Here is a 15,985-nt window from a genome sequence, read left to right as displayed (position 1 = left end):
ATCATGAACCATTTTAGTTTGAGTAAATTATCACACAGTCAGAATTGTCACAATATGTTGATGGCTGCTGATCAGGGTCTTCTGTTTTGTAACATAGTAGCTAACCCTTGTTAGATCTATGTTCACCTGATTTGAATGCATTACTCGTTCAACACAACAGCATAAAATCTGGAGTTTTATGTTAGCACAATGGTCCACCATTGTAGTCTTGTGATCGGAAGGTTGTAGGTTCGATTCCAGCTTCCTCCTCCCACATCTTGATGTGTCCCATGGGCAAGGTACACAGGGAAAACCTTCTATTTTGAACTATTTCATCAGTTTCTTGAATTTAATTTCAAGGATGACTATCAACCAATAAATAAATATATTTAGATTTTTATGCTCTGTCTAACCACATAACTTTTTTTGGGAGATGACATGTGCTGTCTTATTGTATTCATCTATCTGCCTTACTTTTTCAGTTGAATTGCAAACACTTTTCAGCAATAGCACAATAAGATCAGCAGGTGGCAGCATTGTATATGATATATTTCTGTGTCACCGTTATTAAACATAGCGTGGTTTGAAACAGTGTGTCTTTCAACTCATTATCTAAATCTATATTGGCCTGATCTGGGATGTGGGAATTGTAAACAATTGTTGAGCCAATTTCCACATTCTACAGGACTGGATAAAGGCTCACATAGTCAAACATATACAACTAGTTGGATTAACACTGCTGTCATACTGCATGAATGCCTCCTGCTTAGGTTGAAACTATTTTCTGGTACCCCGCTTTCAACCACAGGTCAAAACAAGCATTTTATTATCATAACATTTTCAGTATAAATGATAAAGATCATGTCTGTATGGTGGTGTAGGTTAGCTCTGTTACTTTTGTCGACAACCTTATTGGAACCTTTTTCTGTGGAGTTTCATGTTCTTCCTGTTTATTCAAGGGTTGTTCCAGGGTAGCCCAGCTTCCCTCTACAAAGTGCTTTAACTCATGTAAAGCACTTTGAATTGCCTTGTTGCTGAAAATGTGCTATATAAATAAAATTACCTTGCCTTACCTCACAGCTACATGCTTGTTCAGTAAAGGTTTACTAAGACCTTATGACATCAACATGTAATGGTATTTCTCTTCCAGGTGAATCTATCAAAGTAAAACAAAGTGTAAGCTATTTTAATTATTGTAAGGATATGAAGGTATTTAAAGCTGGACACTTCATGTACATTTAAAGTAGTTTAAAAGTTGTTTTCAAAGTCAACTAATAAAGATGTCTCATCTGGCTGCCCAACAACACCCAGTTATTAAAGCATTGAGGAGGCCACCGTCCCTTTTAAATCATTCCATTACTGCAGTGTGGGTACCCTGTAGAAATTTCTATTCATAAACTAGATAACAGTTTGAAGCCTATTAATCCAGCTATTTTAGTCAGATGTGTAGCAGTAAGACACCTAAAAATGTAGGACCAGGGTTTGCTCATTTTGGGGACCATTGTTCTTGTATCTCAATGAACATTTGTGTGAAGCCCAGATTTATTTATTTTATTTATTTTTTTTTTTGGTTTACTGATATTAGTTTGTCCAGTTACAAATAAGCAAATGAAGACACAGGAGGTTAGATCACGATCCAAAGAGTGAAAGCTAGTACTTAAACAAATAAGTTGAGGTATCTGTTGTCTCTGACTCTAGTTTATCTCTAGAGAATAATAATTATGCGAAATCTGAACTCAAATTATGGTGAGAAAGTTTCACATTCGGAGGAAGGGATGGATGAATTCGCCTGGCTTTTCTTCTTTACCATCTTAATTTGGTAGCTAGGATCTTGATTGGCCCACATCAAGAAGAACTGCTGTTACACATTGAAATGAACACAACAGGCCATAGATACAATATGTAAACTGACTGGCTTTCCAGTTGCACCTTTTGGCCTTTTAATCCTGATTTAAACTTTCAACATTATTTCAACAACTCAATAACATTCAATTGAAAACAGATATTTACAGAAGCTACATAAAAAGGACATTTTTTTCAAACCCCAAAGGTTGAATGACATCATACAATTTAAAAGTCAATTATCCCTATAAATATAATAAATACGTTTATATAAATAAAAACGTATTTACATTATGTAACTTTTGCAAGTTGACCAAGATCACAAAGCAACTTTGTAGTGAAAGACAGCTGTGCACAGACAAAGTGTCTCTAGTCGTCATTATTAAACTATGATGCAACCACTCTGAAGGAAAGTTTCCAAGTCAAACTATTAGAAGATTATGTTGTTGGGATGGAACCGTGAACTCTACAGAGGGTTTGTAGGCTTGTTATTGGAAAGTGCATGTAAGTCACAACCATGCCCAAGGCACATGTACTGTTTATGTTTTTCTAAATCTGTTCCCAAAAGACCTAACCAAGCGGGTCTAAGGTGTTTCATAAATATAAAATATTCAAACAACAATGTCCTTTTTAATTAATGAAGGGACTGAAAGGCACATAGGATGACCTCTAAACGTCCCGCAGGCCTGTAAAAGAGAAAAACATCAAATTAAATATCGCATGGCTCACTGCTTTACTGTAACAGTTGTGTTTAACTTTTTTTATTTTGATCAGTTGGCAGATGTGCAACTTTAAGTCCCTTGCCACTGTCCAGATTTCAAATTGAAGTGACATGTTGGGTAAAATAGTAAGAAATAAACGTTTTACATAGACAGATTTCCATATTAGAAAACTATTGGGCCCAAGTACAAGAAGATGTTTATCTGCTACATGTGAACTGCATTAATCGGATATATCTGTTGGAAATCTACGAAATATAATATAAAGAAACCAACTTAAATGATTGTAAATGCAAGTGGATGAGCATAGGAATACGCTTTAGTAGAATTTAAAATAAGATTTATCTACATTTTTATTCAAAAGGATAGCACCCATGAAAAGCTATTAACAATAACTGCCAAGTGAAAAAATACAATTGTTATTGACAAACTTTTTTGTAACCTTTGAACTCCAAAGAAAAAGTCGCTGAAAAAAATATATAGCTCTGGAAGAAAGACCACTGCACTTAACCCCATTGAAACCCTCATGATTATTCATGAGTTAAAACTTTAGTATTGTTGTTTCTAAATGAATATGAACTCTTTTTTTTTTATTTGCATTATTTGAGGTCTGAAAGTGCTGCATATTTTTCGTTATTGTGACCATTTCTCATTTTCTACAAATAAATACTAAATGTTTGCTTGGAATTTCGGAGACATGTTTTCAGTAGTTCATAGAATAAAAGAGCAAAGTTCACTTTACTAAAAAACTTACACTTATAAAAAGTAAAATCAGAGAAACTGATCATTTTAAGTGGTCTCCTAATTTTTTCCAGAGCTGGATAAAATTAAACCTTTCTTTTATAATTGTGTTTTAATGTGAAAAATCATCTGTGTGAAATTGTTAAAATCTAAAATATTTACCTACTCCAGAGGACATTTTTTTATGACATCTGGGAACAAGCTATTGGCTCTCTTACTAGACAACTAGAGGAGTTTTAGGTGTTCTTCCAGCCAGAGAAATCAAAAGATCCAAGTTCTGATATAATCTTTTGTATGTTTTAACCAGCTCACGTCGAATGATCCTGGAAACAAATTGGGTGTGAGGAAGAAAAATATTCATCAATCCATCCATCTATTGCCCAACACTCTTATGCCTAGATGCTGGTGCCTATCTCCAGTGGTCAATGGGCGAGAGGCGAGGTTCACCCTGGATAGGTTGGCAGTCCATCACAGGGCAACAGAGACAGACAGGGCAAACAATGAAACATGCACACACACACACACCTACACACACACGCACACACACTTAATGAGAATTTAGAGAGATCAGTCAACCAGACAGTTGTGATTTTGGACTGTGGGAGGAAGCTGGAGTACCCGGAGAGAACCCACTCATGCACAGGCAGAACCTGGACCAGGATTCTTCACTTGACATTTGTCTTTAAATTTCTTCAGTATGATTATTGACAAACCTGTCATGGAATAAAATGAGAATTTGATGATAATCATGACTGAATTATTAATGTAAATGTGAAGTTTGTCCGTTTAGGTTTCTGTCAGTTAAAGACAATGCATTTTATAACTTGTCATACGTTTTTTTGTTTGTTTGTTTGTTTTTTGTATAAATAACTAAATCTTGAATGTGTTGTCCCTAAAGGTAAAATACGTTTTTGGTGTGTGTGTTTTTTAAGAAAAGGTCAGATCCAACCAGGGCCGTCCCACATGTCTGATTGGTCAATAGGAAGGTAGGGCATCCTAGTGTGGGTTATATTCATGAACAAAACCTGGATCTGGGTGGCTCTGCTCTTGCTGTATCCAGCCAAATGAAAATGTTATCAGGTACAACAGTGCTTATTCTGGTCGGGCTAATAGAAGCATGTGTCACAGTGGGGGAACCAGCTTCTCTCTGCCAGATACGGGGAAGTCCAGAGTTTCCTGTGCTTTCTAAAGAAGGAGACGTGATGATCGGAGGTGCCTTTTCCATCCACAGCAAAATCACGCAGCCTTCATTTTTCTTTACAGAGAGACCAACAGCTTATAAGTGTAGCAGGTGATTTTGAGCTCTAAGCAATGTGTTACATGATTTTCTTGTCTTAAGAAAACAGAATATTGTACTTTGCTATTCTTCTTTCAGTATTAACCTAAGGGAGTTTCGATTTGCCCAGACAATGATATTTGCAATTGAGGAAATAAACAATAAAAAGGATCTCCTTCCCAATATTTCTATCGGATATCGGATTTATGACAACTGTGCGTCGACATTATCCTCAATGCGTGCTGCGATGGCTCTGATGAACGGCCATGAGCTGACTTTGGGAAGCAGCTGCTCTGGTCAGTCAGCGGTTCATGCTATTATTGGAGAGTCTGAATCTTCTTCTACCATTGTCCTTTCTCGCACAACTGGACCGTTTCAAATTCCAGTGGTAAGAGTGAACCGAATCAGTTTTTATGTCTTTTTGTTCTTTATTGTGCAGTTTTCTGTTCTGTTCATCTGTCTACAGATAAGTCATTCTGCCACCTGCGAGTGTTTGAGCAGTAGGAAGGAGCATCCCGCTTTCTTTCGAACTATTGTCAGTGATCTCTATCAAAGCCGTGCCCTTGCGCAGCTGGTCAAACACTTTGGCTGGACCTGGGTCGGAGCAGTCAACAGCGACAACGACTACGGCAACAATGGGATGGCCATCTTCCTTTCTGCGGCCCAAGAGGAAGGAGTTTGTGTGGAGTACACGGAGAAATTCGACAGAGCAGAGCCGGAGAAACTCCTGAAAGTGATAGAGGTGATAAAGAAGAGCACCGCTCGAGTGATTGTTGGCTTTCTTTCCCATGTGGAAATGAATAACCTGCTAGAGCAGCTGAGTCTCCACAACATCACTGGTCGGCAGTTCATCGGCGTGGAGGCCTGGATCACCGCGGACAGCCTTGTGACTCCCACCAGCTTCAGTGTGCTGGGAGGTGCTCTGGGCTTTGCAGTGCAAAAGGCCAATATCAGTGGCCTGGAGGATTTTCTGGTTAGAGGTTTCTGGGAAACAGAATTCCTGTGCAACGGGACAAACAGAGAAAGTGTTTTAAGAACCTGCAAAGAGAATCCAGATCTGTTTCAGCTTAAAGGTCATGACGATGACTTGGAGAAGTTGAGATACCCCACTAACATTTACAAAGCCATCTATGCAGTGGCTCATTCTCTCCACAGCATATTGAAGTGTTCAGACAAAAAAGGGTGTAATAAGGCTCTGGAGATCAAGCCATGGGAGGTAAGGAAAATGAAATAAAAATACTGGAGACTGGAATGAGTGTCTTTATATATGAAGTAATTCTGACAAAAAGTGATGTCTACTGCATTTTAGGTGGTGGAGGCACTAAAGCAGGTGAACTTCACCATTAAGAGTGGAGAAAGAGTGTGGTTTGATGAAACTGGAGCAGCTGTCAACAGATATGAGTTGGTGAACTGGCAGCGTGGATCAGACGGATCCGTTCTGTTTAAACCCGTTGGTTACTATGACGCCTCCCTGCCCTCTGACAAAGGGTTTTCTCTTAACACAGAGGCCATTATATGGTCTGGAGGAGGTAAAGAGGTAAAAATCTGACAATACAATATTGCTTAGAGAATCTGAACAAACTTTAATCACGAGTAACATTCTTTGTTTGTTTATTTGTTTGTTTGTTTGTTTGTTGAAAGCTACCTGTGTCAGTCTGCAGTGAAAGCTGTGGTCCAGGAACCCATAAAGTCCTTCAAAAAGGAAAGCATGCGTGCTGCTTTGACTGTGTGCCGTGTCCAGTTGGAGAATTTAGCAACACGACAGGTAACACAGTCCTAATTCACACCAGCATTCGTGCACACTTTACCTGCTTAAGCGTGTGCATCATGTTCAGATTAGCTGCTATACAGTCAGTTATTAATGTTATTAGGATGTATCTGATGTAAATAGAATGATAATATCACTTTTTGTTGCAGATTCTAACGACTGCAAAAAGTGCCCTGAAGCATATTGGTCCAATCAGAACAGAGATGCATGTTTACCCAAAAACATTGAGTTTCTTTCTTTCACCGAGGTTATGGGCAAAATACTGGTGGTTTTTACTATGTTNCAGGTCTAGATAACTCAACTAATAGAAGAAAAACACAACATGGCACTGCAGTTCAAGAAAATGTAAGAATTTCTATTTATCTTTTGCAAAAATGGATATGCTTTTGGGATGGGGTGCCAGAAATACAGTGGGATACCTGACGCATCTGTAATTGAATTCATGAAGCTCTACTTGTCTGATACTTTACATCCTGTATATCTCTTTAAGATTTGGTGTGGATCATATCGACCACAGCAAGCTCTTATTTCCATTAAAATGGATATACACAGTCCAGTGATGTTCAGGTAATAACACGAAGCGCAGAAATAAGCACTTCATGACTTTAAAGTACAGAACCCTCTGACACACAAAGTCCACTTGCTAACACCGGTCTCCTTTGTATACTCTAGAGTACTGGGCTCCCTTCAGAACTTCCCAGAGTTTGCCAAAGCATTCAACTGCAACAAAAGCAGCAACATGGTCTCTGACAACATTTGTCGTGTTTGGTGACCTAAAGACCAAACACAGTCGGTATAATACCTCTGTCCTCTAACTGTTGGAGCTCCATGGAAGGCTGCAGTGAGATGGAAACTTCCCTTTGTTCTTTGCTGGATGGACCACAGCTGGTGAACAGGCAGTGCAGCATGCACTTCATCCAAGACGGATTATTGTCCCAAAAGGAATAACCCTCATGGGTTATTGTCTGCTGTTAAAGTTTGTCTCACACTCTAACACTGCTGTTCAGTAAATCAACTCTTTCAATCTCCTGCTCATTGAATACAATCACTCCTTCTGTTTTTTTAAGTTTTATTCTGTTTGCTTTCACGTTTGCTTCCCATTTGAGCCTGCCAGTGTTTGTTTTGTGGGTGAATATGCGAGTGTGTTTCAGTCAAAACGCTTTACAAGTAGTAGGCAATAGAGTGGCGGACAGAAAAATGTGCTCAACCCACTCACGCATTAATACGCCGCCTACCCACTCACATACATGCAACAGGGCCGAACCACTGTATCGTATGTGGGACTCAGCTGGAACTCTCATAAACCTCTACTGTAACCTCCACTGTTTTCAGCCTCTGGCTTGTCTGCAGATTTTCTCTACAGTTTTCCCATCATGAACCATTTTAGTTTGAGTAAATTATCACACAGTCAGAATTGTCACAATATGTTGATGGCTGCTGATCAGGGTCTTCTGTTTTGTAACATAGTAGCTAACCCTTGTTAGATCTATGTTCACCTGATTTGAATGCATTACTCGTTCAACACAACAGCATAAAATCTAGAGTTTTATGTTAGCACAATGGTCCACCATTGTAGTCTTGTGATCGGAAGGTTGTAGGTTCGATTCCAGCTTCCTCCTCCCACATGTCGATGTGTCCCATGGGCAAGGTACACAGGGAAAACCTTCTATTTTGAACTATTTCAACAGTTTCTTGAATTTAATTTCAAGGATGACTGTCAACCAATAAATACATATATTTAGATTTTTATGCTCTGTCTAACCACATAACTTTTTTTGGGAGATGCCATGTGCTTTCTTATTGTATTCACCTACCTGCCTTACTTTTTCAGTTGAATTGCAAACAGTTTTCAGCAATAGCACAATAAGGTCAGCAGGTGGCAGCATTGTATATGATATATTTCTGTTTCACCGTTATTAAACATGCTTGGTTTGAAACGGTGTGTCATTCAACTCATTATCTAAATCCACATTGGCCTGATCTGGGATGTGGGAATTGTAAACAATTGTTGAGCCAATTTCCACATTCTACAGGACTGGATAAGGGTAGCCCAGCTTCCCTCTACAAAGTGCTTTAACTCATGTAAAGCACTTTGAATTGCCTTGTTGCTGAAAATGTGCTATATAAATAAAATTACCTTGCCTTACCTCACAGCTACATGCTTGTTCAGTAAAGGTTTACTAAGACCTTATGACATCAACATGTAATGGTATTTCTCTTCCAGGTGAATCTATCAAAGTAAAACAAAGTGTAAGCTATTTTAATTATTGTAAGGATATGAAGGTATTTAAAGCTGGACACTTCATGTACATTTAAAGTAGTTTAAAAGTTGTTTTCAAAGTCAACTAATAAAGATGTCTCATCTGGCTGCACAACAACACCCAGTTATTAAAGCATTGAGGAGGCCACCGTCCCTTTTAAATCATTTCCATAACTGCAGTGTGGGTACCTTGTAGAAATTTCTATTCATAAACTAGATAACAGTTTGAAGCCTATTAATCCAGCTATTTTAGTCAGATGTGTAGCAGTAAGACACCTAAAAATGTAGGACCAGGGTTTGCTCATTTTGGGGACCATTGTTCTTGTATCTCAATGAACATTTGTGTGAAGCCCAGATTTATTTATTTTATTTATTTTTTTTTTTGGTTTACTGATATTAGTTTGTCCAGTTACAAATAAGCAAATGAAGACACAGGAGGTTAGATCACGATCCAAAGAGTGAAAGCTAGTACTTAAACAAATAAGTTGAGGTATCTGTTGTCTCTGACTCTAGTTTATCTCTAGAGAATAATAATTATGCGAAATCTGAACTCAAATTATGGTGAGAAAGTTTCACATTCGGAGGAAGGGATGGATGAATTCGCCTGGCTTTTCTTCTTTACCATCTTAATTTGGTAGCTAGGATCTTGATTGGCCCACATCAAGAAGAACTGCTGTTACACATTGAAATGAACACAACAGGCCATAGATACAATATGTAAACTGACTGGCTTTCCAATTGCACCTTTTGGCCTTTTAATCCTGATTTAAACTTTCAACAGTATTTCAACAACTCAATAACATTCAATTGAAAACAGATATTTACAGAAGCTACATAAAAAGGACATTTTTTTCAAACCCCAAAGGTTGAATGACATCATACAATTTAAAAGTCAATTATCCCTATAAATATAATAAATACGTTTATATAAATAAAAACGTATTTACATTATGTAACTTTTGCAAGTTGACCAAGATCACAAAGCAACTTTGTAGTGAAAGACAGCTGTGCACAGACAAAGTGTCTCTAGTCGTCATTATTAAACTATGATGCAACCACTCTGAAGGAAAGTTTCCAAGTCAAACTATTAGAAGATTATGTTGTTGGGATGGAACCGTGAACTCTACAGAGGGTTTGTAAGCTTGTTATTGGAAAGTGCATGTAAGTCACAGCCATGCCCAAGGCACATGTACTGTTTATGTTTTTCTAAATCCGTTCCCAAAAGACATAATCAAGCGGGTCTAAGGTGTTTCATAGATATAAAATGTTCAAACAACAATGTCCTTTTTAATTAATGAAGGGACTGAAAGGCACATAGGATGACCTCTAAACGTCCCTCAGGCCGGTAAAAGAGAAAAACATCAAATTAAATATCGCATGGCTCACTGCTTTACTGTAACAGTTGTGTTTAACTTTTTTTTTTATTTTGATCAGTTGACAGATGTGCAACTTTAAGTCCCTTGTCACTGTCCAGATTTCAAATTGAAGTGACATGTTGGGTAAAATAGTAGGAAATAAACATTTTACATAGACAGAAATCCATATTAGAAAACTATTGGGCCCAAGTACAAAAAGATGTTTATCTGCTACATGTGAACTGCATTAATCAGATATATCTGTTGGAAATCTACGAAATATAATATAAAGAAACCAACTTAAATGATTGTAAATGCAAGTGGATGAGCATAGGAATACGCTTTAGTAGAATTTAAAATAAGATTTATCTACATTTTTATTCAAAAGGATAGCACCCATGAAAAGCTATTAACAATAACTGCCAAGTGAAAAAATACAATTGTTATTGACAAACTTTTTTGTAACCTTTGAACTCCAAAGAAAAAGTCGCTGAAAAAAATATATAGCTCTGGAAGAAAGACCACTGCACTTAACCCCATTGAAACCCTCATGATTATTCATGAGTTAAAACATTAGTATTGTTGTTTCTAAATGAATATGAACTCTTTTTTTTAATTTGCATTATTTGAGGTCTGAAAGTGCTGCATATTTTTCGTTATTGTGACCATTTCTCATTTTCTACAAATAAATACTAAATGTTTGCTTGGAATTTCGGAGACATGTTTTCAGTAGTTCATAGAATAAAAGAGCAAAGTTCACTTTACTAAAAACCTTACACTTATAAAAAGTAAAATCAGAGAAACTGATCATTTTAAGTGGTCTCCTAATTTTTTCCAGAGCTGGATAAAATTAAACCTTTCTTTTATAATTGTGTTTTAATGTGAAAAATCATCTGAGTGAAAGTGTTAAAATCTAAAATATTTACCTACTCCAGAGGACGTTTTTTTATGACATCTGGGAACAAGCTATTGGCTCTCTTACTAGACAACTAGAGGAGTTTTAGGTGTTCTTCCAGCCAGAGAAATCAAAAGATCCAAGTTCTGATATAATCTTTTGTATGTTTTAACCAGCTCACGTCGAATGATCCTGGAAACAAATTGGGTGTGAGGAAGAAAAATATTCATCAATCCATCCATCTATTGCCCAACACTCTTATGCCTAGATGCTGGTGCCTATCTCCAGTGGTCAATGGGCGAGAGGCGAGGTTCACCCTGGATAGGTTGGCAGTCCATCACAGGGCAACAGAGACAGACAGGGCAAACAATGAAACATGCACACACACACACACCTACACACACACGCACACACACTTAATGAGAATTTAGAGAGATCAGTCAACCAGACAGTTGTGATTTTGGTCTGTGGGAGGAAGCTGGAGTACCCGGAGAGAACCCACTCATGCACAGGCAGAACCTGGACCAGGATTCTTCACTTGACATTTGTCTTTAAATTTCTTCAGTATGATTATTGACAAACCTGTCATGGAATAAAATGAGAATTTGATGATAATCATGACTGAATTATTAATGTAAATGTGAAGTTAGTTTGTCCGTTTAGGTTTCTGTCAGTTAAAGACAATGCATTTTATAACTTGTCATACGTTTTTTTGTTTGTTTGTTTGTTTTTTGTATAAATAACTAAATCTTGAATGTGTTGTCCCTAAAGGTAAAATACGTTTTTGGTGTGTGTGTTTTTTAAGAAAAGGTCAGATCCAACCAGGGCCGTCCCACATGTCTGATTGGTCAATAGGAAGGTAGGGCATCCTAGTGTGGGTTATATTCATGAACAAAACCTGGATCTGGGTGGCTCTGCTCTTGCTGTATCCAGCCACATGAAAATGTTATCAGGTACAACAGTGCTTATTCTGGTCGGGCTAATAGAAGCATGTGTAACAGTGGGGGAACCAGCTTCTCTCTGCCAGATACAGGGAAGTCCAGAGTTTCCTGTGCTTTCTAAAGAAGGAGATGTGATGATCGGAGGTGCCTTTTCCATCCACAGCAAAATCACGCAGCCTCCATTTTTCTTTACAGAGAGACCAACAGCTTATAAGTGTAGCAGGTGATTTTGAGCTCTAAGCAATGTGTTACATGATCTTCTTGTCGGAAGAAAACATAATATTTTACTATGCTATTCTTCTTTCAGTATTAACCTAAGGGAGTTTCGATTTGCCCAGACAATGATATTTGCAATTGAGGAAATAAACAATAAAAAGGATCTCCTTCCCAATATTTCTATCGGATATCGGATTTATGACAACTGTGCATCGACATTATCCTCAATGCGTGCAGCGATGGCTCTGATGAACGGCCATGAGCTGACTTTGGGAAACGGCTGCTCTGGTCAGTCAGCAGTTCATGCTATTATTGGAGAGTCTGAATCTTCTTCTACCATTGTCCTTTCTCGCACAACTGGACCGTTTCAAATTCCAGTGGTAAGAGTGAACCGAATCAGTTTTTATGTCTTTTTGTTCTTTATTGTGCAGTTTTCTGTTCTGTTCACCTGTCTACAGATAAGTCATTCTGCCACCTGCGAGTGTTTGAGCAGTAGGAAGGAGCATCCCGCTTTCTTTCGAACTATTGTCAGTGATCTCTATCAAAGCCGTGCCCTTGCGCAGCTGGTCAAACACTTTGGCTGGACCTGGGTCGGAGCAGTCAACAGCGACAACGACTACGGCAACAATGGGATGGCCATCTTCCTTTCTGCGGCCCAAGAGGAAGGAGTTTGCGTGGAGTACACGGAGAAATTCGACAGAGCAGAGCCGGAGAAACTCCTGAAAGTGATAGAGGTGATAAAAAAGAGCACCGCTCGAGTGATTGTTGGCTTTCTCGCCCATGTGGAAATGAATAACCTGCTAGAGCAGCTGAGTCTCCACAACATCACGGGACGGCAGTTCATCGGCGTGGAGGCCTGGATCACCGCGGACAGCCTTGTGACTCCCACCAGCTTCAGTGTGCTGGGAGGTGCTCTGGGCTTTGCAGTGCAAAAGGCCAATATCAGTGGCCTGGAGGATTTTCTGGTTAGAGGTTTCTGGGAAACAGAATTCCTGTGCAACGGGACAAACAGAGAAAGTGTTTTAAGAACCTGCAAAGAGAATCCAGATCTGTTTCAGCTTAAAGGTCATGACGATGACTTGGAGAAGTTGAGATACCCCACTAACATTTACAAAGCCATCTATGCAGTGGCTCATTCTCTGCACAACATATTGAAGTGTTCAGACAAAAAAGGGTGTGATAAGGCTCTGGAGATCAAGCCATGGGAGGTAAGGAAAATGAAATAAAAATACTGGAGACTGGAATGAGTGTCTTTATATATGAAGTAATTCTGACAAAAAGTGATGTCTACTGCATTTTAGGTGGTGGAGGCACTAAAGCAGGTGAACTTCACCATTAAGAGTGGAGAAAGAGTGTGGTTTGATGAAACTGGAGCAGCTGTCAACAGATATGAGTTGGTGAACTGGCAGCGTGGATCAGATGGATCCGTTCTGTTTAAACCCGTTGGTTACTATGACGCCTCCCTGCCCTCTGACAAAGGGTTTTCTCTTAACACAGAGGCCATTATATGGTCTGGAGGAGGTAAAGAGGTAAAAATCTGACAATACAATATTGCTTAGAGAATCTGAACAAACTTTAATCACGAGTAACATTCTTTGTTTGTTTATTTGTTTGTTTGTTTGTTTGTTGAAAGCTACCTGTGTCAGTCTGCAGTGAAAGCTGTGGTCCAGGAACCCATAAAGTCCTTCAAAAAGGAAAGCATGCGTGCTGCTTTGACTGTGTGCCGTGTCCAGTTGGAGAATTTAGCAACACGACAGGTAACACAGTCCTAATTCACACCAGCATTCGTGCACACTTTACCTGCTTAAGCGTGTGCATCATGTTCAGATTAGCTGCTATACAGTCAGTTATTAATGTTATTAGGATGTATCTGATGTAAATAGAATGATAATATCACTTTTTGTTGCAGATTCTAACGACTGCAAAAAGTGCCCTGAAGCATATTGGTCCAATCAGAACAGAGATGCATGTTTACCCAAAAACATTGAGTTTCTTTCTTTCACCGAGGTTATGGGCAAAATACTGGTGGTTTTTACTATGTTTGGTTTGCTGCTAACTTTAATAGTAGCCACACTGTTTTTAGTCAATAAGGACACTCCACTGGTGAAGGCAAACAACTCTGAGCTCAGCTTCCTGTTGCTGTTCTCCTTGTCTCTGTGTTTCTTGTGTTCTTTAACCTTTATCGGCCAGCCCACCGAGTGGTCCTGCATGCTGCGGCACACAGCGTTTGGCATCACCTTCGTCCTCTGCATCTCTTGTATTCTTGGGAAAACAATCGTGGTCCTGATGGCCTTTAAAGCTACACTTCCAGGCAGCAACGTGATGAAATGGTTTGGGCCTGCACAGCAGAGACTCACTGTTTTGTTTTTCACTTTTATACAGGTCATAATTTGCATCCTGTGGTTAACAATAAAATCGCCCTTTCCTTACAAAAATATGCATTATTATAAGGAGAAGATAATCCTCGAGTGCGCTCTGGGATCACCTGTTGGCTTTTGGGCTGTGTTGGGATACGTTGGATTCCTTGCCTTGCTGTGTTTTGTCCTTGCTTTCTTAGCCAGAAAGTTGCCAGATACCTTCAATGAGGCCAAACACATCACCTTCAGTATGTTAATTTTCTGTGCCGTCTGGATCACCTTCATCCCAGCTTATGTCAGCTCTCCTGGAAATCTCACCGTAGCTGTGGAGATATTTGCTATTCTAGCATCAAGTTATGGGATACTGTTTTGTATATTTGCACCGAAATGCTTTATTCTAGTTGTGAGGCCTGAGCTGAACACAAAGAAACACCTGCTGGGAAAAACACAACACTAGTTAGTTTCATATGATACACAATCTTTGCTTTACTTTTTTTTTTTTTTTCCTAAACACTTATTATTTACGTTTTAGGACTTGTATGTTTATTCAAATAAAATTAATAAATATGACCAATTTCTTATGTAAAAATGCAACATAAAGACACAACTATGTGTGAAAATAAATAAAAACCTGAAGCTACACTGAAGCCAACATAATGTCTCAATACATTTCTGTGATGATTTGAAATCAGGTTTTATGGTTAGTATCCCAGGAAAAACAGCCAATGATGATCCATTTTAGGTTTAGTGGAAGAGAATGATCTTTTAAAGAGTCCATAATGCTTTGCCCTCTAGACGTGGTCAAGCTGCGTAGTGTCTGACCACACAATAGGACTTTGGGGTGTGCTTGGGAGATATTCCGGGCAAAGACAGGAGGCACTGAGTCTGAACAAATGGACTCCAGCACATGAAAAGATAGGCAAAGGTGGAAAACATGGATGTAATAGTAACTCTGTCTGATGCATATGATGGGGGGGAGAAAACCAGATGTGGTGTTGTGACATGTTATCCATTGCCCTACCAAACAGCATGTAATCTTCTGTGATTGGAACATGGTTTCCTCGTGACTCGGTGGTGCTGACTTTGGCTGAAGTTTGTAATAAAACCTTAACTGTTCAACTTGAGTCTGGCCTGCAGAGCTTTTGTCCCCGAAGCATCACCGCATCGGCACTTTGAAGAATGAAGCAACACATCTGGTTCGTTTTATGGATGCAGATGGATCTGAGTCATTCACTAAAGTTGATTTTTAACACTTTCTGTGTGAGCCTTAACATATAAGAAAGTATACATTAAAACAATTAGGTTAAAAACTAAAACATTGCTTCTGTTGCATCCATTTAATTAAACTCCATCTTATACAACAGCCTATTTTAGAAACGACCACATTTCTATGCATTATCTATCAAAGCACAATATTCTCAGACGATAACACAATGACGAGCTCCAGTCACGGCCGTCCCACATTTTTCTGATTGGGTGATAAAAAAGATAGAGTCTTGTCATCAGCTACATTAATAAGCAAACATATTGACTTGAGAGACTCTTAGGAAACACCAACATAAACATGTCCTCAGTACTTGGAGTCCTTATTTTTACCAGCCTCCTGTCTGCATACAGCGCAGTCTGGGAGCCTGAT

At 38.8% G+C, this 15,985-nt stretch overlaps 3 protein-coding genes and 1 long non-coding RNA gene across 4 annotated transcripts in view; all 4 read left to right on the top strand.

Annotated features, from left to right (window-relative positions):
- The first annotated feature begins 4,244 nt into the window (after nucleotides 1-4,244).
- LOC106959739 (extracellular calcium-sensing receptor-like) lies at nucleotides 4,245-6,617 on the top strand. Its single transcript, XM_015052496.1, has 6 exons — nucleotides 4,245-4,267; nucleotides 4,657-4,945; nucleotides 5,024-5,773; nucleotides 5,867-6,094; nucleotides 6,199-6,322; nucleotides 6,475-6,617. The coding sequence occupies exons 1-6, from the start codon at nucleotides 4,245-4,247 to the stop codon at nucleotides 6,615-6,617; spliced, it is 1,557 nt and encodes a 518-aa protein (XP_014907982.1).
- A 46-nt stretch (nucleotides 6,618-6,663) lies between these two features.
- LOC106959749 (uncharacterized) lies at nucleotides 6,664-7,360 on the top strand. The gene is made up of 2 exons (XR_001427421.1): nucleotides 6,664-6,892; nucleotides 6,998-7,360. It is a non-coding gene; the product is annotated as an uncharacterized LOC106959749 (long non-coding RNA).
- Nucleotides 7,361-12,090: 4,730 nt separating this feature from the next.
- LOC106959748 (extracellular calcium-sensing receptor-like) lies at nucleotides 12,091-14,811 on the top strand. Its single transcript, XM_015052506.1, has 5 exons — nucleotides 12,091-12,372; nucleotides 12,451-13,200; nucleotides 13,294-13,521; nucleotides 13,626-13,749; nucleotides 13,902-14,811. The coding sequence occupies exons 1-5, from the start codon at nucleotides 12,118-12,120 to the stop codon at nucleotides 14,804-14,806; spliced, it is 2,262 nt and encodes a 753-aa protein (XP_014907992.1). The 5' UTR covers nucleotides 12,091-12,117; the 3' UTR covers nucleotides 14,807-14,811.
- Nucleotides 14,812-15,528: 717 nt separating this feature from the next.
- The window catches only part of LOC106959738 (extracellular calcium-sensing receptor-like), a 6,195-nt gene continuing 5,738 nt past the window's right edge, over nucleotides 15,529-15,985 (top strand). Inside the window, exon 1 of the mRNA XM_015052495.1 lies at nucleotides 15,529-15,545. Within this exon, the coding sequence (XP_014907981.1) occupies nucleotides 15,529-15,545 (17 nt within the window). The remainder of the gene's footprint in view (nucleotides 15,546-15,985) is intronic.

This window comes from Poecilia latipinna, unplaced genomic scaffold, assembly GCF_001443285.1.
Source record: "Poecilia latipinna isolate Pla-1442-1.1 unplaced genomic scaffold, P_latipinna-1.0 Scaffold1115, whole genome shotgun sequence".
Classification (NCBI taxonomy): Eukaryota; Metazoa; Chordata; class Actinopteri; order Cyprinodontiformes; family Poeciliidae; genus Poecilia; species Poecilia latipinna.
The sequence above is the reverse complement of the archived record's forward strand: the minus strand, read 5'-3'. Positions and strand labels throughout refer to the sequence as shown.